Source organism: Lycorma delicatula, chromosome 8 (genome assembly GCF_047948215.1).
Source record: "Lycorma delicatula isolate Av1 chromosome 8, ASM4794821v1, whole genome shotgun sequence".
Taxonomy (NCBI): Eukaryota; Metazoa; Arthropoda; class Insecta; order Hemiptera; family Fulgoridae; genus Lycorma; species Lycorma delicatula.
In genome coordinates, this window is record NC_134462.1 from 69479069 (window position 1) to 69502013 (window position 22945).

General features: G+C 28.4%; 1 protein-coding gene across 2 annotated transcripts in view; it reads right to left on the minus strand.

The window, feature by feature from the left end:
• LOC142328740 (tyrosine-protein kinase transmembrane receptor Ror-like) overlaps positions 1 to 22945 on the minus strand; it is a 150980-nt gene that overhangs the window by 36740 nt on the left and 91295 nt on the right. Inside the window, exon 1 of one of the 2 annotated variants that reach the window (XM_075372728.1) lies at positions 16728 to 17065. The exons of the other annotated variant lie outside the window; for it this stretch is intronic. Coding sequence (XP_075228843.1) covers positions 16728 to 16891 — 164 coding nt within the window. The 5' untranslated portion in view covers positions 16892 to 17065. Of the gene's footprint in view, positions 1 to 16727; positions 17066 to 22945 lie in introns of those variants that run through there. 2 annotated transcript variants of the gene reach the window in all.

Below are 22945 nucleotides of genomic sequence, written 5' to 3' on the forward strand. Positions count from 1 at the left end.
GTCCATCTTGCAGTTGAAGAAAGAGCCATTTAGTCAGCATATCCAAATAAACAACTCTTGTTACGCTCACTTCAGCAAAAAAAAACTCATAACCTACTGTAAGGATATTACACAGAAATCATTTAATTTTGGGAAATACCTTTGGCATTTTAAGTTCACAGAGCTTTGCTGACATTCTGATATTATACTAACTTTTCCACTAAGATAAAATGCCACTCGTCAATAAACACAATTTGATTAAGAAAGTCGTCATCTTCATGCTTCAACAATTCAATTGCAAAGTTGGCATGACAGAGTACTTGATAGACTTTTTTGACTGTAACAGCTACAACCGGTATGGATGTAAAAATAAGTGTTTTTTAAAACATTCAATTCTGGACTTCAGTGATGGAACATTTATCACTGGGATAGCTATTTCATGACTGGCCTGCCAAACAGATTTATTAGAACTACGCAGGAAAGACTACCTGACATATTCAGTATTTTCTTAAGACAGCCTTGGTTGTTCCATACTCTTTCCTTAACACAGATATCAGTCATTTTATGCTGATCATTTGATTATCAATTAAACTTTCTATAGAAAGCATGTTGAACTATTACTACAGATTCACAATCGGCAAACTGCAAAACACAGAAGGCTTTTTGTTCAGGAGTCTCCCTCTTTGCTAGTGACACTGCCAAGTGAAAAGATAAGGAACCAATTCTACAGCCATGTGATAGTTACAATTATCTTTTTGCTCTTAGATTCTAGCCTTAAATCTACCCTGTACACCTCATCCAAGAGATATAACAAATTAAAACCCTGGTATTCTTTATTTTTTATACACTACTACAACAATTGAATACTAAGTAATAAAAACAAACAAAAAAGATCTTAAAAATAAAATAAAAAATCATCTACACAACTACATAGAAATCTGTCATTTTTTTTCCTTTGCTTAAAGTCTTTCACTGATGTGTCTAGGGGAAACTTATTTATAAGACTACTGCAGAATTTCTGTTGAAAAATAAAAAGAGTATAATCAAAATCTGGGAACATTTTGTCAGAAGTATAATTTACAAACATGCAACCAAGTTAACTCTTTGCCATTGTTAATTTGAAATATTTCAAATCCTGGGTTGAATTGATCAGGATTTGTATTTTCCTCCACATTTACAAATTTCATGTTACACATTTCCAAGCTCAAGACTTGGTATTGAATTTTTTATTAAATATAAGTAAAGAATACCATTCTTGTTGGTTAAAATGAACATCCTAATTAGTTAGGTTTTTCATTTTAACGCAATTTTATTTTTAGTAAACGAAAGGGAATTAGTTAAAAGCACACGTAAAAAACAGGCGAAGTAAAAAATAGAAAATAAGTATCAACAAATGAGTAGAGAATAAATTGATCCTTATCAATTTTTATTTGTCTGTTTCTAAACAGCTTAAATGTTTTGCATTTAAGCTTATTTTTAATACCAAATGGTTTAGTTTATATATCTACTGACAATGACTGTCTAAGAATAGAAATGTATTTCCTCAGATTTTAATTTTTTGTTAAAAGCCTTTTGATATTTTATTTCAGTTAATATTATTTTTTCAATTTAAAATTTTATTTTTGTATTTCATTCATTATAAACATTTAAAAATGTTTAACAAGTCTAATATTAAACAATTATATTGCGAACTATACACAGGTGATTATATAGGAAAAGTTAATTTATATCGACATGGGTAAAAGTGCCCTTTAGAAGCCAGTGGAATTTTCATTGTTTTTGTGGTTTCATTGCTACTTTTGCATTTAATGTGTATAGCAGTGTGTGCTTATTCTTCTTCTGTACTTTCAGCTTGTATTATGGGTGTTTTTCAGAGTTTTTAGTGTTTTCCAGGTGTGGTCCTGTGGGCCATGTGGCGTGATTTTCTGTCATCCCTATATTCCTATTAACCTCTTTTTTATTTATTATTTCCTTCCGAGCAGTCTAACCTATTAATCCACCATGTGGTGGTTATATGTTAGAATCTCCATCACCATCCACTCTCTTTGTTAGACCATTGTCTGACAGTGTTCGCACTCCCCATCACCTACTCTTACTATTTAACTACTTCTCTTTTTTCTTTCCTTCTATCTATACCTTTTTAGTCCCTTACTTACATATATTATTATTTCTACTCTTTTTTTCTATTTAATCCTTTTTTCTATATGTTTCTCAACCTCCCTTTGAGAAGAAATTATTAAATTAGCCTCTTTCAGAGGTTAAGAATGAAGCTTCTAGGCTGGTTGCAACAATCGGTTGTTGCACTTCTTGGTGATGTATCTAAGGGATGCTTTCTGCTGATGTCTGCTAACCTAGTTAGCAGAATAATAAAAATCTAAGTCCTCCATTGTCTTTCCGATTATAAACAATAATGAAATATTTCCATATTTGAACCGTTCTTTCTCAAAAATTGTAATCTTCTTAAGGTGTCAACAGGTTTGGGTCTCATTGATTTAGTAATTCCATAACTGTTAAGATGCACGGTTATTTAATTTTTAAATGAAGATTGACATTCCTACCAAATTCTCTCTTTTTTTGTTACTCTTATTAAATGAGGAACTATAAATTTTACATAAAGGACTTTTTAATTTTTTAAAGTTCTTCGGACAGCTGCACTCAGTTCCATACGCTTGAGCTCCTGGCAGCTCAATCGACTCTATCCATGATATAAAAGCTGGCTCCACACTAGAATAGTTCACTTCAGTCTAGTTTCTTCATCCAAAGACTCAACTTGTGTTTGTTATGAATGTACAAGTGATTAATATAATGTTCAATATACAATTTACAGTTCAAAATTATAATAAAAACAATTAATATTACAAACAAAGTCAAGACTTTTATTTATTTGTATGAACCAACAAACAACAATTATTTAGAATAGTTTAAACCCAACCAAGGCGGCAAATTATTCGACAGTTTTGGTACTCCGGCTGCAGATGTATTTTGAAATTTTTAAGTCATCATGACGGATATAATCTAAAATTTTCAAGCATCTTAATATTCAACAAATCACTACAATAATCGGACTCGCAGAAATTTTATCTACATCATTTATGTAATATCTTCTTTAATAAATTATTACATTTTATTTACTTTGTCAATAATACACATTGTTAATTTAAATTATTACCATTATTATGGATAGGGAAGAATTAATTAGACTAAGAGGGTTAGTAAAAGTCGCTATAACTAGGACTAGTACATTTACTCACAATTATGATCCTTCACAAGGTGATATTTCCACCTTAAAAATTACTTGAATTGCAAAGCAAATATGACAACATTCAATTAGAAATTGAATTGCAATATTCTGATGATGTCTTAGCTTCGTTTCATATAGAAGTCGAAGAAGACTTGTGTACTATAGAGTCCAAATTGCAACATTTAATAAATAATAGTAAAAAATCATGTAATCAAGAATTTAGTTCAAATACAACATTTAAACAAACACAACTACAACTCATTGATATACCTTCACTTAGAGGTAATGTATAAGAGTGGCAGCATTATTTTAATATATTTAGTGATTTAATACATAATAAAGATGATTTATCTAATATCCAAAAATTACATTATTTACATTCATCTCTTAAGAATGAAGCCTTAGCGATCATTAAAAATTCATCAATAACTAATGAAAATTATATTATTGCTCTAGAATAATAAAAACACAATTTCATAACAAATATATAATTGCATTTCATAATGCTGAATACATTTTAAGGTTAGATGCTATAAAAATAGAATCAGTAGATAGTTTATCAAAATTTATTAATGAGATTGCCTCATAGTGAATTTTCTCGAATTAATGAATCTTTTTGTCAACACATACGAATTTACTGTCGTCCAACTTCTAACATCATAACTGGACTACAATACCTCAAGATTATGAAGGAAAAATTATCAAATGAAAGATTTTCCACCTTTAAAGATTTTATCGAGTTTCTTAATCCGAGAAGACAACTTCTAGAAAATATGCAATCACTTCAAACATGCAAGTGAAAACAGAAAACGAAACCAAAGAACAGCGTTATAACAATCCAACCAAATCTTTTTACAAACACTTTACCTTAAATTCTAATAAATAACTTAAAGAAAATAAAGTTAGTTATAATTCAAAATTTAATTCTAAGCAATGTTTGTTTTTTAAGTCAAACCATCATTTACAACAACGTAAGGAATTCTTAAATTTGACCATCAATGAACGAAGACTTTTTGGAGCATAATAATTGTTGTTTTATTTGTTTAAATAAAGGTTATTCTATTAATGAGTGATACTCAAAAAAGTAATGTACGATTTGTACTAAAAAAACATAATACTTTCATTTATATGGACAACTAATTTTTTTTGTTGATAGTCATATCATTTACTTCATACCATATTTTTACTTTTTTAATAAAACTAATATAATGAACTTTACTAATCACAAATCGGTGATGTAATACTGCACTTATTACTTTGTAAGTGTAATCCTAGATTTTTATGGTTAAATTCGATTTTACCAAACGAATTTATTTCCGTTTTATTTATTCCTTTTTTAATAAAACTAGTATAATCTCTTGTAAACTAATACTTTTATTTTTTTTAAGGAAGTGATGGGAATTAAAAAAATGATTTCATCATCAGTACTTTCATTTACATAACAGAATTTACTATTAAAACAAGCTGCAGTATATTTTCTTCTAAATTTTATTATTCCAAGTACATTATCAAGTTTTTGTACGCTACCTAGTATATAAAGTACTGCGATTCATAGTCACCGTAAAAAATTAATAAAATGACATATTCGAGTACCGCGGTTCATCAAATTGAAAAACCGTTGTCTAACAAAATTCGACATATTTTTGAAATTATTCTTTATTACTAATCTAATTGAAATTAAATATAATTTTTCATGCTTATTTTTTCCCCAATTAAATTTTACTGTTAGGTTAGGTCATGTTTAGAACTATAAACGTAGTTCGTCGACTTCGTCGCCTCTTGCCGGCGAAGTTCTAACGAATTCCATGATGTTAGACAGAAAAACATACAACTACTGTAAAAAATCTAAAACCACTATTAAAAAGTATGCAAAATATTAGTTCTCTAGAAAAACAAAAAATTCTTTATTATTGCTCAGGATTTGACGAAAATTCGTGGGCAATTTAAATTTACGACGCAAGGCTGCATAACGTATGCAATCGTACGTAAGTAGTCCTCGTTTTGTTCTATTTCCTGTATGAGGAGTCCCATGGCAACACAGAACCTTTAATGTGCCTTGCTTTATTGGGCAATTTAAATTTACGACGCAAGGCTGCATAACGTATGCAATCGTACGTAAGTAGTCCTCGTTTTGTTCTATTTCCTGTATGAGGAGTCCCATGGCAACACAGAACCTTTAATGTGCCAGAGTTTGTTACCTACTGCAGCCGTCCAGTCATCTTGCAAATTCGTGCGAAGAGTGAGTTTCCATAATTAAAGTCGGATGTAGTAACACGGGTAGTGAAGCATGGTTGACTATATGCGTCTTTAGCAGCGGAATCTGCACGGTTCATTACCCGAAATCTCCACGAGGCTACGGATCCAGCAGAAACTCACGTGTTGCGATGATTCAACTCGGCGATTGCATTGTAGACTTCGGTGACGATAGGTTGTCTGGAATAAAAATCTTCTAAGGCTTGGAGAGCACTACACGAGTCACTACAAATAAAGCTATGACGGTACTTGGAGTTAATCATATTCAAAGCCTTATTTAATACCAGGTAGACCAAACATACAGCTTCGGTCATTAACAATAAATGCACATCCAACGTTATCTTTGTTTCGATCCATCTGTGTATATTACTGCGTTTGGGTTTGTCTTGGAGAGAATATGTTGAAATATTTGTTGAAAGAAAATAGGTGGCGTTGATTCCCTATTGTATATCGTGAGGTCAAACATAAAATTTAAAAGGTTAATTTTCCACGGAAGATATGAACACGGATATATTGGAAAAATTGAAGGTGCGTCGAATCATAACGTCCAGTAAACGTCGGGTGCGAATACCTGTAGATGCAGTATAACGTAGACGGTCCTAATATCTCCGAAAATAAGAATTTCCAAGAATTGCGTCAAAAGCCGGGTGATTTGGCTGTCCCTTAAGACAAGTGAAATAAGATGCCAAACCTGGTTCCGTCCAGCCCAAAGTGATGGCTCACCGCAGTCAACAAGGATGCTTACGACAGGGCTTGATCTAAAGGAACCTGTAGCAAGACGAAGGAAAGCATGATGTACAACATCCAGCATTTTAAGCACGGTATTACGCACTGAAGAGTAGACGACACAACCAAAATCTAAATGGGAACGAAGGCAAAGTAATAAAATGAAAGCATGAAGAGAATATTTGTTAGATACACCTTTTACACAACTATCTAATGATTTACTTTAACAAGATTATATGCACACTTTGTTAAATTTGAATTTTTATCTACATTGCAAAAGTGCTTTGATAAAAATTATTTGGCGTGATAGGTGCCTGCAAACTACGGTTTCCAGGTTCTAGTTGTATCAAAGAAAGAAAAAAAACACTGTAATATACTTTCTGCGCAACCTGCCATTATCAATGCTATCAATTAAAAATCATTGGTTGTTAGACCTAGTACATCTGTAAATGAGAACCTGGTATTATTGATATTTTAATATCTCAATAGAAATACATTAAACAGAGTCATGTAGTTGATACAGAACAATTTTGTTTAATTTTACAATACTGTTTGATTACTGTATTGTAATGATGTTAGTATTATTTCTAGTTTTATACCGTTATATTGTACTATTATTTTTTATACCACCAGGTTTCCAATACAATTATGTTTGACTCATAACTTTTCTTTGAAATTTAAAATGTAATGATATAAATAAATAATAATTATTACAGTTGTAATCAATGATCTGATATTGCTATTGTAATAACAATAATAATAATGATTAAGTTCAATAAAAATAAGTTCTTTATTTCTACTGTAAGTTATAAACCTGAGTTTTACAAAAAAGATATTTGTTCATCTTAGCATTGATTATTGCAACCAAATAAATAATAGAAAAAAAAAGATTTGTGATACAATAGAGATGTTGGTTTGTAACAATCGATAGCACTGAACGTTGATAGTAACAGTACTATAAAGAAAAAAATGCAGCAACAATGGAAAATAAGTGCAGTACATAATAGTTCTTGTTTGAGTAGTTAAAATTATATTTAAGAGGTAAACTGCTGATTGTCAATGTTGTATTTATTTAAAGCACGCTGCAACTGGTTATCAGCCTAGACAAATAACTGTGAATGGAGGTACGGTGGTTGTGAAAATTTTGTTAGTTTGTTGTCAAGAGTTGTGTCCATGTGGATAATATGGAATCACAGCAGTTTATGAACTTTAAATGAAAATAACTGGCATGTTTAGAAATTACAGGTGAGAGTAATATTGATAACTAAAGATCTCTTCGACACTATCAGTGGAGATATACAGAAACGAGATGCTTTGAAAACTGTGGAATTGAAAAAGTATAAAATGTATGATGCATGCGCACAGGAAATATTCGTAACATGCGTGGAATTCAAGCCTTTGTCGCATGTTTTAATGTACAAGATTGCAAATGAAATGTGGCCTAAACTGATAACAATATATGAGCATCAATCAAGTGCGAGTATCCGCTAATTACAAGAGCTATTTTTTTTTAATTTTAAGTTTGAAAACAGTGTTACAGACTATCTATTAAAATTTAACTGTTACTATTAAGCAGCAGAAGAAAGTAATGGTTATTTCAACCAATGGAAAAAATGGTTTTTACTACAATAACCACGTCTTTGCCGGATCAGTATAAATATTTTGTGTCTGCTGAGGAATTGGTGGCTGAAAAACTCTACGCAACTGAACAGTTATTGATTGAAGAAGAGTGTTTGAAATTTAGTGAACATACTGTAGCATTAACTGGTAAACATTAATCTCAAATGTTTTTCTTGTGGAAAGGTTGTGTAAGATTTATTCAAGATGTATGAAAAATAAAACGTTGACTGTCATTTTTATCATAAGAAGGGTGGCCATATATTAAAAGATTGTTGGATTTGTCAAAAAAATTTTAAGTTAAATCATACGATAGACAAAAGTTAATAAATATAAAGACGAAGAACGTGCTATATGTACCTTATTTAAGGATGATCTTTTCTCACAAGGTAAGGTTCTGGATAATGGTTTTTATTTGAAGTTAGATGCCTATGAAGCACAATTAATTTAGAAGAAAACACATCAAGTTTGTGCATTGACTAGACACTCAAATAAACTTTTTCGCACGATATTTTCTTTGGATAACCAGAATTTTGTAACCAGGATGATTGTTGAATAGCTAATAATGCCATAGTGAACTCAAATAAAAAATCTTTAATCTGGTGGCATGAAAGTCTGGTACATAAAAATTTGATTATGTGAAACATTTTTTGAATAAAAATGCTATTATGTGTGAAGATAAAAAATGAAACTTTGTTCTGTGAAGCCTGTGTATGGGGAAAACAATATTGTGACTCATTCAAAAGAAGAAGAATTTTACAATCAACTTAACTTGGAAACATAATCCATGCTGATATCTGTGGTTCTGTAGAAGTTGACTCAAAAGGTGACTCTCGTTACATGTTTTTATTAAAAGATGACGCATTATAGACAGGTATATCTTTTAAAACATAGCGTGAAGTTTATGGCAAGTTGGAATGATTTATGAAACTATGTAAAAATCAAATGGGTCAGAAAATTATAAATCTTAAAAACAGACAAGGGAAAGGAGTTTGTTAATCACAATGTGAAAAAACTTCTCACAGCAAGGAATATAACATCAAACTACTGTTTCTTATAATCATGAACAGAATGGTTATGTTGAATGGAAAATGGCAGCTTGAACTATGATGGGCAAAATATCTAAGTAAGTCATTTTGGGCTGAAGCAGCAAATACAGTTGTGTATCTGATTAACAGAACTAGGACAAGTACAGTGAAAGGTAAAACACCTTATGAATTATGGAATGGTAAGCAAAGTTTTGATTTAAAAATAAATAAAACCACCGTTTGGTACAGAAGTGTGGGTACATTTATCAAAAGAGAAAAGAAAGAAGCTTCATCTTAAAAAAAAGGAAGGGAATCTTTGTAGGTTATGGTGAAGGTACAAAAGGACTGAGAATTTATTTTCCAGATATGAATGCAGTAATATTGGAAAGATATGTTATTTTTGTTCCATTTAAACCAAATAATTTCTTGTTTTAGGTATATTTCATAAGAAAGCTACCTGGGGTATACCATTTTAATTCAACAAATGATCAGTGCATCACTACTTTTGATTTAGTTGATATCTGGTATATAACTACTCACCTTGCAGTGGCAAAAAAATATTTTTTTCTTGAGTAATAGACTATTTTCTAACTCACCAACAGGTAAAAACAGCCATCTTCGTTACTTTTTCCATTAGCTGTTGCATTCTTATTCTATATCATACAGACGGTCAAAATGGTCTTTTTGTAAAGAGTAAAGATGGAACTTCATCTTAGTGTACTCAAAATTCATTTTGTTGCATAACCAAATCTTGTAATGTTTACTGAAGTTATGTTTACAAATTGTTGTTTTTTAAAATGTTGGGCCCAAAATAAGTAATGTAAGGCTTAGGGTAACAAGCCTGTTATTTTATCTTTTAACTCTTAGGTACCAGTAGTACTTATATAAAAAAACTGTTCTGTTACACTGTCCTTCAGTAAAAAAAATGACCACCAAATCTTAAGATTTTGAAAATGTCTCATTTTTGGGGTCCAAAAACCACATGTGGGACACGGGATAAAAATCTAAAATGTTTATAGCAGTAAGTACTTTTTATTTACTTTAAAACCAAATTTATTTTGTTACTCAAAGGGGTTGACGAGTAATCAAACCAACAAAACCACTAAAAACACCATTTCTTCTAACCATAAACAACGTACGTATCCAAAAATACTGTTATGTATTTTTTCAGATTATAAAAATTATAACTAAATTCATTAGAATGAATAAATTGATAATTAATAAATAGTAAATTATAGAATGATAAATAATAATTACAAAATGATAAACAATTCAAATATATTAACAGGTTGTTCAATTCACTTTTACCTTATTTTACTCTTGCTAATGGAACTTATGAATAAATCTTGCACTTTTTGATAACAAACTTAACTATCATAACTTAGTGCTCCTGCCATTTTTTTATTGAGTAGAACTGATTCCTCATTCATCTGTGGTGTAATATCGTATCCTCTTCCAATAGTTGATAGAAAAAGATCTGTGAGAATCTTTAAAATGTTTTCCAGTTGAACCAATTTTTGATTATCCCTCAACGATTTCTTGAATGAAGTACTACGACCCTGTGGATAGAAAAAGTGTATTCGATATTCCTCTTCATTTTCATGTATTTTGACTTCAACAACTTCGCCTAATCACCCACCACTTGCCATCATATATGCAGCAGACATAACTTAGATTTTGGCTTTGGTAAATTTATAAAGCAATCGGTAACACTATGTCCTTGAGTACTGATACTAACGTAAATGTTTCTGATTCAGAGGTTGCCCAGACTTTCAGAATACATTTCTGACTTGTTAGAATATAACTGTGAAAGGTTTCTGTTTCTGGGACTGTTGTGATTACCCGATTACAAGAACTGAGGTTTTCTTCAGTCTCTTGAACTTCTTATTAGAGCAGAAAATAAATGTTATATTTTTAATACTGTCTTTACAATAATTGTACATTTCAGAATATGTAACAATTTAATTGTTGACTGTCCTTTGAAGGCTTGCTTAGTCATAGTCCTTTTTAGTTCTACCAATACCATCCCATGGTACAAGGCAAAAAATGCCACTCAGCAGCAATTTCAAAATCTTCTTGATGGTAGTACAAATTTTTATGAAATTTATTTTGTTTTTATACAAAAAACTGGGCTGAGGACCCATCAGAAAATTAAAAAAATGTTTAACTTGTAGTAACAGTGTTTCTATTTAATTTATAACTTTCTTTTGGAAGCAGAACAATGTAGTATTCACTAATCACATAGTAGCTTTAGCTTTGTAATTTTTCTTCTTTTTTAAAATATATGAGAAATGTATGTACTGTGGCATAAGTTTCTGACTAGCGATATGACTGGACTTCATTCTGTAGCACAAAAGGAAAATTTTTAAAGATAAGTCTCTCATTACAATACATTCACCCTCCAACAAGTTTTTCTTTTTAATTTTGAGGAAATTAGCTTGTTTCTTTGCAACAAAATGATTTCTTTTTAGATTATTTAAATTTTCAGTAAGTTTATCTAAGTAATCTTGAAATGGAAGAATCTGAGTAGTTAGTTCACAATGGTCAACAGAAACCCACTGTTTGAAGATAATTTCAGAACCAAAGTCATCCCAGCTCTCTTAAAGTAATCTGGGCACTTCATTAGTGCCTGAACATTTTTCACTCTGTGACAGCACGCATGTTTCATCTTCAATATCCCATACTGTGGTTGAAAGGAGAATTTTATAGTCAAATTTCATTTTTAGAATGATTTTTACATTTTGGTAAGCGACATACACACAAACAGAGTGAGTACCTGACCTACCAGCCAGAACCTAAAGTTTAGGTCTTAAAACAGCAATTTTTGAAAAACCAATTTTTAAATTATATTTTTCTTTGAAGGCTGTATACAATTCTTTTAATTTACATAAGACAACCCTTTTTTGAATTTCAATTTTCTTCCCATCAGCCTGTCTTACAGACACAATCCTTCTGGCCTGGCATCATTTGGCTGTGCTCATCATTCTGGTATTACTGACAACACTAAACTCATTTTGAACTTTTTAAATGCTCCAACTGCTTGGTAATAAACTTAAAATATTAATTTTTTCCTGGGATGATGTAACTGTTTTCATTTTATCCTTTACTTTAATTATTAATTTTTCATATTCCCTACCTAAATCACCATAATTTTGTGGTGCTAAACTAGTTTCTTCTGTAGAAATATTTAAATCAAAGGAATCATTTAATTTACTTGCAACAGACTCGGCTATTTTTGTATCTTTATTTTTTAAAATTGGTTCCTTTGCACTGCTTGATAATTTTTTAATCTTGACGGGGGAAATTCCAAGTGCTGAACAAGCATAAGCTTTATTCATCAACTTGACTATAACACATTGAGGCTCAAATATATCTTGACATTTTGGTTTGCTTTTTGTATCATCTTGTGGTTTTTGTAATTTGTTTAAGCATTTTGTTGACAGTGATCTGCCTGGAATTAATTTTAAATTTGGACTGCTTGTTGAAAGTGTGAAAGATATTTCTCGAAGAGATTTCTTAACCAGTTTAGTGTGACAGGTAAATGGGTCAGAGCAACTTTTCCCATTAATATGAAAATATTTATCTAAATATTTGGTTTATGAAAAGTACAGATATTCTTTGTTTCAGTACAACCACTTCTAAAAAATTTCAATATTATTGGCTACTCAGTAAACTCTAAAATATCATGTAATTCTGAAGATCTACTTTAAGTCAATTTGTGACATCTGTTTCAGTGTGAACGCCAATTGAACACTCCATAATCTGTTTTTTTATAAAATTCAAGTATTCTTGCAATAACAATACAGTTAGTATTAATTATAAAACTACCAATTGCACCTCACTTTGTCTTACTCCAGTTTCTCTACAGCTAAAATAAAAATTTATCTAATTAACAAAATTAAAAATAAAAGATATCGCATAAAAGAGAAGTTCCACTGCTAATAAAATTACTTTATAAACACGTGTACATTACCTAACCACAGTATTAACACTAGCAACAATACAAGATATCACACTGAAATCAAAACAGTAACAGAGCCTTCTACAATGTTTACATTAAGGATTATGCAAACATTCATGTCCATGCGTGTCTATTCACTTTCGAGTTTAAACATGAGTTTGTGTCTGCGAGTCAAACTTTAAGTAACAAACTATCTAGAATATAAGCTACCTCATTATAGACATATCAAAATATTTTGAATAGTAGGCCTACATTATTATCTGAAAAAATTCATGCTGTGAATTTTTTGGATTCATTGTTCAAGATTACCCAGAATGGTGTTTTTAGCGGTTTTGATGGCTTCATTACTTATCAACCCCTTTGAGTAACATTGTATGGTTTTAAAGTATGTAAAATGTATTTACTGCTGTAAAAATTTCAGATTTTTTCCACCTGTCCCACATGTGGTTTTGGGCCCCCCAAAATGAAACATTTTCAGAATCTAAGGATTTTTCGCCCATTTTTTTTTTAATGAAGCACACTAGGTAACAGTCCAATTTTTTTTTATAAGTACTTCTAACTAGTACCTAAGAGTTAAAAGGTAAAAAACAGGCCTGTTACCTTAAGCCCTTCATTATTTATTTTGGGCTCAAAATTTGAAAAAAAAAATTGTAAATAAAATGAATTTTGAGTGCACTAAGCTGAAGTTCCATCTTTACTCTTTCAAAAAATCCCTTTTTGACCTTAGTAAGATGTAAAATAAGAATGTTACAGTTCATGGAAAAAGTGACTAAAATGGCTGTTTTTACCTGTTGGCAAGTCAGAAAATACTCTATTACTCAAAGAAAACTTTTTTAAAAATATAAAAAATTTTGTGGCCACTACATGGTGGGGGGTAGTTATCATATACTAAATATCATTAAAATCAATAATAGTGATGCAATAAAATTTTTGAAAATTTGTTGAATTAAAATGGAATAACCCCACTCTAGAAATATTATACATAATGACATAATATAAAATAAAAACACAGAATGCACTAACATAACAGAATTAAAATCTCATCTACACTGTACATCTATAATGTATAAGAGATGCTTGATAAGTCTGTGAAAAAATAAAGATGCAATTTTCTAAAATTTTTTTTTTATTTTCTCAACATCCTTTCAAATCTATACTTAGTCTAAGTTTTTTGATTCCATTCTTATTGTACAATTTATCCAATAAGCAGATTTTTAATTTAAAGTAAATGTTTAAAAAATAAAATAAAGAGCTTCCTTTCTACAGGTGGAAACTGTGTTAATCTCAAGTGATATTTATTAAAACATGTATCAAATTCTATGCATTTGAACAAATTCATCAGTCAAAAATCTTTTCAGGTCATCAGTAGATTAAAAATATTAACTGAAAAAAATCTGAATTTGCAATGCAACCAAAAAATTGCTTTAGAACATTTCCTTGCAAAATGTTTTCAATATTTCATGTAGATTCCTCAAAAACAAAAATAGTTGTTGAAAAATTGATTTCACCATTGTTTTTCATCAAATGTTATACACAAATAATGTGCTAGTTAAAACATTAAATTTGGATTCAAGTTGGATGTTAGAAATTTAAAACTTTCTGTAAATCAGTATCTCTGTAGTGTTACAAATTTTCATCCAAATTTTCGATCATTTAGTCACTATCACTTTCTGTAATATGAAATTTTCTGATTTTTTTAATTATTGAATATTAATTAACTATGTTTATATAAATTGATGACAACTGCTTAACAATTAAAACAACTGGTAGCAGGTTTTCATTTTTATTAAAAGTTCCTAAAAATTTTGGTTTGTTAATTATCTTAACAACCATTTAACAATTCCTTGGTATTCAGAAATAAAGCAACTACAAAACTGACAAAAAACTCATAATTCATAAAAAAAACAAATTTAATATCACATCAACTGAATCATCAATCACAATTAAACTGAAAATCACTAAAAAGACACGGGTATTAATAGTATTATATTTTCAACTATTATAATTATATTATTACCCAATTGTAACAGTTGTTATAAAACCACACGCTACTAAAATTATTGTAGTAAATAAAATTTTACTGGAATAATTCCAATTGGTATTAAAAAAACTGTAATTTAATTGCCTAACTGTATATAGAATAGTACAACTGTCATTAAAACATTTTTAAGACTATCTGTTTTACACATTATAAATACAAGGCTGTTCTCTTATTAAGATTAATGGTAAACTTTGCCATATAATACAAATCAACAAATGATTATATAATGTAAAACATTTCTCACTCACTGACAAATTTTACCCCTAGATATTGCTTAATGCGGTATATGAATACAAAACAATGCCTCTCTTATTTCCTTAACCATAGTGAATTAAAAATAGACAATAAACACTATTAAAATATACAATTATTTATTACAACTGATAACTCTATCAAACAACATATTACAAACATGGAGTCTTACATACATACATTTGATAGCCAATGGATACACTAAGAATCAGTGCAATGAAATAACAAATATTAGTAAGGTAATATTTTGGTATCCACACTAATAGGCAATATGTTAGATAAAATAGAAAAAAATAAAAAATACTCCTGCTGACAAATAATATGTGTCAATATACAGTGACCCACACTTGTATAAAAGTTGTCAACATTTTCAGATAAGGTTCAGAGTAGCTTTGGGTCTTCTCTGTTATGCGCCCTGCACCTTTGGTAACTGGGAAATGTGTTGTAAGTTCTCCAGTAGATCAACCCCCCTATATCGGTTAATCTATTGGTGAACTCATCAACACTTTTCCAGTTGAACAATGCGAGTTTACAGTAACTGTTTCGTAATGGTTTAACAGTTTACTGTTACACAGCAACTAACAAAACAACTATTGAAAATTACTGTACACATTTAACATATTCTACACACTTACGTGACTAAAATTAACCTAAACAAAACTTTGAATAACTGAACAGTACTACACAGGCACATTAATTTTTTTGAACAGAACAAGATATTAACACTGCACACAAATTGGCAATACCAGATCTCTATCTTATCTCTAAGCCATACAGACCCACATAGTTAACAGTTTTACAAAATTATTTATCTGTAACATTATTTAATATGACAATTTAAATGATATATCATAATTTTATATAAATCCATGACAAATAAAAAAAACAAAAAAAAAACAGGATGTATAACAGAAAAGACCTGTTGCTTTTGCAAGCAGTAAAAAAAAGGCAGATCATACAACAAATTATCAATTCATATAATATAAACTTAATAACCAAGGAAAACAGAAATTAAATTGCAGTAACTTGTATAAAATACTAAATTTGGTAGTCAAAACGTTTGCTATAACTGAGAAAAACATAAACAAAATCTAATCATACAACAAAATATGAAGCAAGTGAAAACTATTATTAAAAAAAGATTGTTCACTTCAACTGGTATTTTGTAATAGTAAGATAGTAAATTGTTCTGTTTACATAATTTTCTGTATGCTAAAATCATCACCTTTTAGATATTTAACTTCATATTAATTAAAATGCAAATACTGTACATTTAAAATCAAGCGAAAAATGCGGTACAAAAAAAAATGTTTCTAACCTTGAATTAAAATAGATTAAGATTAGTTAGTTACAGCTAAAATAGTATGTCTGTAATAGTATTCTGCATGATTTCACTATTGAAGATTGTCATCACTTGAAAAACAATTATCTACTAAATAAATCAATGTGAAATGGTAACCGGATGACATTAAAATAAAAAGTAATGCAGAATAGCAAAAAAAGAAAAAAAATATTGGAGATTTCTATTAGTTGGATATATTTTCGTTAATAGGATCTTTTAAGTGTAATAAACATTATTTGTTGATGTAACACAATTATGTAGAAAACAGCATGAATGAAATAATTTACCTAACTTCCGTAGTCGTCTTCATTTCTTTTTCCGCTGATGTAGATGAATTTTCTGATACTAAAACATGGTTAATACTGGTAACATTACCGATCACAATATCTATTGATAATACATCCAGGATAAAAACATACAAGAATAATGAATGAAAATTTTGGCATATCATTATGTTATAGCACAATAAACTCCAATGATCATTTTAAAAACCAAATCTTCAGTTAACCAACTAAACTTAATTTACGTTAACAAATAACCCCTTTCACTCTCTTAATCACACACTACATCAATCAACACATAAAAATTCCAGGCTAACCAAACGGTGTGAATTAAACGGAAGACAGGTTTGTTTGAAACGTTTACTAAAATTACCTCTTTAATTGAAAATTCCCTATTTGGGAAGTTGTTATTTTGGTTAATAAAAGAGGCGTTAGATAGAAGCACTATACCATTACACAACTTGAGCAACGACTAAAAGCAGACTACGATTTCTTGTCTCATAACAAATTCTTTGGTTTCTACTTTTGCAACTCGGACATACTCACTCACACGTTTTTTACCGTATGATCATTTGGATAAATTATTTTTTTTTTAAATTAAATTAATAAAATATATCCGACTTTAAAAATTGTACCAAAAAATAGGCTTTTATTTTGACTAACATTTGAATTTAAAAATTTACATTCTACACAGAAAAAAAATTAACTACTGTTACAATTTTGAACATTCTGAAATTCACACACCCTAAAATTCACAACTGAACAAATACTACATAAATCTAAAGTATTACTTGTTCATAAATTAAGTTTTGTAACGCTTTAAGATGACTTCAATTAATTAGCTTCTTAATTATAAAAACAAATTTAGCAGCACCATAAATACATGATGATTATGAAAGAACTTCTAGAAGCATACATCCAGTTACTTAGAAAGCAAATCATGATTAACTTATAATTTTATAAAATTATCTTTCGTTGATGTAATTATTTGTTAGGATGCTGCTTTTAAATTTTTGATTTTAATGAATTACTTATAATAAATTTATTTTCGAATTTCTTCCAAAATCAACATCAACTGAAAAGATATTAGAGTTAAATGAACTGATATCATAGACTTAATAAACTGGTGTACACTCAAATTAAATTTGGTTATTCATTTCAGTATGAAAATTGAATTTATTTTATTCTATCCCTTTAACTTTAATTTTAAGGCTTAAATACAATGTAGTATTTTGATGTAGAGATAGATATGTAAACAAATGATCAAATGTATCATAGAAAAAAAAAAAAATAAATAAATGATCAAATGTATCATAGCATCAATAACAAATTATATACATAATACAATAAATAAAACAAACAAAACAATTTTCTATTTTTATTCTTAAAAGAGGCTATTAAAAATCCATCAAAAGGATGGAAATATTTTTAGGATGAAAAAGTGAATTTAAAGTTTACTATTATATTAAAAAGATCCTGGATGATGGACATTGTGCCAAAATCATAATTCTTTATCTTACCAGCTCAAGAACAAGAATTCCTTTGGATATAAAATTATTTTATTATTATTTATTATACAGAAGAGAACCTCGAAATCCAAAAGAAATATTTTGATGAAAATTGGTTCAAATTTTATTCAATTCAGTTGTTGTCTTCTGAAACCTTTTATTAAAATTCATCATCAGAATGTAATTCACAAAAAATTGTATAAGTGTTTAAGTTTTTGTTTGGTAACTTTTTTTTAATAATTGTATCCTGAGAAAGTAAATGTCAAAAATCTTTTTTAAGTCGGTAATATGTATTTTTCCCTTGGGTAAATATCTCAGGTGACAATAATAAGCAGACACTGTTCAGATTTTTAACCATGCAAATTACAAATTTTAATTAAAATAAGTTAATTTTTTTAGTTTGTTCATACAGGTTAAGATCTTTATGCACAGTAACATACAAATAGTAAAACAGACAGAGTTTACAGTAATATTCACAAATTAAAATAAACAAAGCCATTGACGTTTTAGTCATGTATATAATAGAAAGATAAAATACAAATAAAATGGCTCTCAGAAAATCTTTATAAATGAAATCTTAATTACACACACTTCTCTTACAGTGACACATATCGTCATTTAACTAATGAAAATTATGGTAAAATAATTTTTTTTCTAAATAGACAGTATCTCAAGAAGCCTTTACTCAATTTTGATACATAAAATATCAAAATAAACATCAAAAATTGAAGTTTGAGATTTTATAAAATATTTTTTTTAAAAGGTTTACCCCAACAGACATACAAAAGGAGTTAGACTCCATTTTAAAGGATTCTTCCCCTGAGTTTTCAATGGCAAAAAAGTGGGTTGCTGAATTTAAATATGATCATATGTCCATTGAAGATAATGAATATTCACGACACCCAAAAACCTCTATGAAAGACAAAATCATCACAACAATTCACAATGGTGTATTAAATAAGTGACTGAAGATAATAGCTTGCTGAAATTGCAAACATCTTGGAAGACTGTGTATCTCCCAAACAATGTTATGCTTCACTACTAGACCAGTTAAGGTTATTCAGGCTAAACATCTAGTTGATAAGAAAGTGCTCTTTCACTACAATAATGCACCTGCAAACACATCTTGGGTTGTTGGTTCAAAAATGTATAACTTACACTTCAAAATGCTTTCACATGCTACTTATTTGCATGATTTGGCTCTCAGTGATTACTTCCTCTTCCTGAAACTGAAGAAATGGCTTGCTGGATGAAGATTCACTTAAATGATAAGGTTAAAGCTGAGACAATGGCTTATGTTGCAGAGTAGCCAAATCGCAATATATTGGAAAAAGTTGCAAAGCAATAAAAAGTTGGAAAGTTATTGGTCTAAATGAATCAATTTGCAAGAAGACTGCATTGAAAAATAAAACAATTTTTGTGAAAAAGTTTCTTTTTCAGGCCGAGAACTTTCCAAACAGCTCTCATATATGTATTCATTAATTTATTTACCACTGTGTTAATCAAATTTAATATTATATGAAATATAAATAAACCACCAAAACACAGTATGTCATTTTAATTTTATAATTTGTCAGAACTGGAATTTCAGTACTGGACAGCAGCATATTTCATATAATATTATACATATATATATATATATATATATATATATATATATATATATATATATATATATATATATATATATATGCACATGTTTAAAATGTCACACTACCTTAGTAAAATTATATAAAAAAAATTACATAATGAATGGTACTTTCCAACAGTGAAGCCAAAATGGAATGGAAAAATTCACAGAATTTATTGTAACCAACAAATTTTAGGGCTATTTTTCTCAAAACTGTGAAAATGTCACTTGTATCCCTTTGCTTCTCATTCCCTCATATGTAATATTTTTCTAATATATTTAACTTTATGTCATATTTTTTTTAATTTGTAATATTTCTAGATTTGTGTTAATGTCAGAAATAAAATGTTTGTTTGTTTATTTGATGGTCTGCCATATTAGATAAATCTAATTTATTATTTTTATAATTTCTATAACCATGTTATAAATAAATATCCCTGCCCTGTTTTATTGTATCCATAATAATAGATAAAATTCTTAGGAATAAAATGAATTTATCTGATACATTTAATATAAAAAATGGTTACGAATTAGTAAATAAATTAAATAGCTTAAATGTAAATAAAGACACTAAAATTGTTTGTTATGACATAACAAACATGTTTCTAACAGATTTATAGAGCATATCATAAAAATAATAAAAAAATAAATTAAAAAGTACCCATGGGATTTCCATCATAATTATATGCAAACAAATTAAATATGCAAACAGATTTTGAGAGTAAATTAGTTAGTACATGACTTCACTCATACACATAAAGTTTTAATTTGAACATGTTATGATGATATTTTCTCATTACATATAACCCAGTAATAAACAATAAACATCTAATAATATTAAACAAATTAAATTCTTATAATGAAAATTTAAAATTCACATTTGAAACAGATGAAAAAAAACAAAAATAATAATGATAAAATAAACAATCTGTGTGGAATTTAGAAAATTAAATCTAATGATTGTGATGGTACTTATATATGAAAAACAAATAAATCTTTTAAACCTAGATTTCTTGAACATTTAGACATTACAAAAATAATAAATTAGGTTTATCAATATGAATAAAATACAACAAACAAGATTGTATCAAAATACAACATTTTGATGGTTTATTTTAACCATCTGATAAAATATAAACATTCTATTTCTGATATTAACATAAATTTATAAATATTAGAAATTAAAATTCAATTAAACAACATTAGACATAAAATTAAATATATTAGAAAAATATTACACACACAAAAATTTCTATACAAAAATACAACTTTATTTATTTATATATCTCATACTTTGAAGAGAGTTAAGATGTATTCTTTTTTGTTTTAGATGAAATACATTTTCATCTAATGATGAAATGGTAATGATGAAATATATTTGTTATTTGAGGTTACTGTCAAATGTTGATTTTATATTACTATAGAGTGCTAGTAGATGTTTATTCCATCTCTGTTTGTAGCTATATCCAATACAGAACTTTGCACTATCTGAGCAGTTTAGGATATTGGGTTAATTTGGTGATTGTTTCTCTGCATAATGATTTGTTTTGTAATTTGAAACAAATTGCAATATTTAGCATGAATTATTTAAAACTATAAACTTTCAAAATGATAAACTTAAATAACTTTCATAAATACACTGGGGTTCTAATAACTTACTTCAGAAAAGTTCTCAGTTGCTCTTTTGATCATTTGTGATTTATAAAAAAATTTAAATAATTTTAATATGATTTTTAAAAACACTTTTTTAAGAATACCACTGTTTTTTATTTAATAAGAAATCAATGAATTAATCTAAGCAGTAAAATATAAGAAAGATAATTTTAATAATAACATATAATTAAAAACATTAAAAAAAATTGTAACTAGAAATCACTGGTCAGTTAGTAGTTAGTATCACTAGTAATCAGATGTCCTGTATTGTTATGGAGCCCTGGAATCCAAATCCGAATAAGAGTATTTACTTTTATTTAGATTTGAATGGTCCATGTAAACAGTGTACTTTGGTTGTAGTTAAATTAATATGGTTAATATTGTTGAGAAGTGGCCAACATGAATCCCTACAAGACCAACCGACTTACTGTAATTGGATTACCTTAATATTCTTATGAAACATTGCTGTATAAATAAAAAAATTCATGAAATTCTATGTCAATATGTATATAATCAAAATATTTTTTTTCCTTTTATATTAAACTTAATTTTTCTAACTAGTGTTATTTAAACTGAAAATTATTCTCTGGAATTTCTCTTTTTCTTCTTCTTATCACTCCTGGATTTTATGATTTGAGTTCATAAATAAGTTCTATTTTTTAAAAAAAGAAAATGCATTAACTGTACTAAATAAAATTAATATTTATTTATTTATTTTAGAAGGAGAAGAGGGATTAGCCCATTGCTTTTGAAATAAACTGTAAAACTGGGTACAATCCAATTACAATTTCATAATATTAGATGAATTTTGTAACAAATGAAAAATGCCAAATCTGATTGAATAATCTTTTTTTAATCTAATAATTAAAAAAACCTAATTAATTATAAGTCTTTGTAAAAAAAAAATATATAAATTTAAAACTTTCTTAATAGATAATTTTAGAGTTATCTATTAAGAAATTTTTTAAGTTATCTATATTTTTTTTTTATAAAAAATCTAAAATAAAGGGTTTTTAAAATCATTATTTGGTTATTTATCATAAGACATAATTACAAAATATAAAAAAATTCTAGTTGTGTTCTAAATATTTTTTACATGCAAATAAAAGGAAGAAAAAAATTTTATCTGATCAGAGTAAAACTTGAGGGATTCACTTAAAATTTAATTTATTTAAAAGTTCTAAGATGAAAAAATAAACATGAATATATACAACAACAAAAAACATAAATAAATAGTCAGTGAGAGGGAATGAGAGAGAGAGAAGTGAAAATAAGAGTGAGCAAACAACTACTCAGAAAGCTTGAGTGAAGACTTCAAATCTTCTTGGTAGCAAGATCTTCCTTTTCTATATAATTAAATAAACAGGAAAAGGAAACTTAACAGAGGATCTGGAAGAAATTAAATTAAACTGAAGTGGTAAATATTAAGCTGT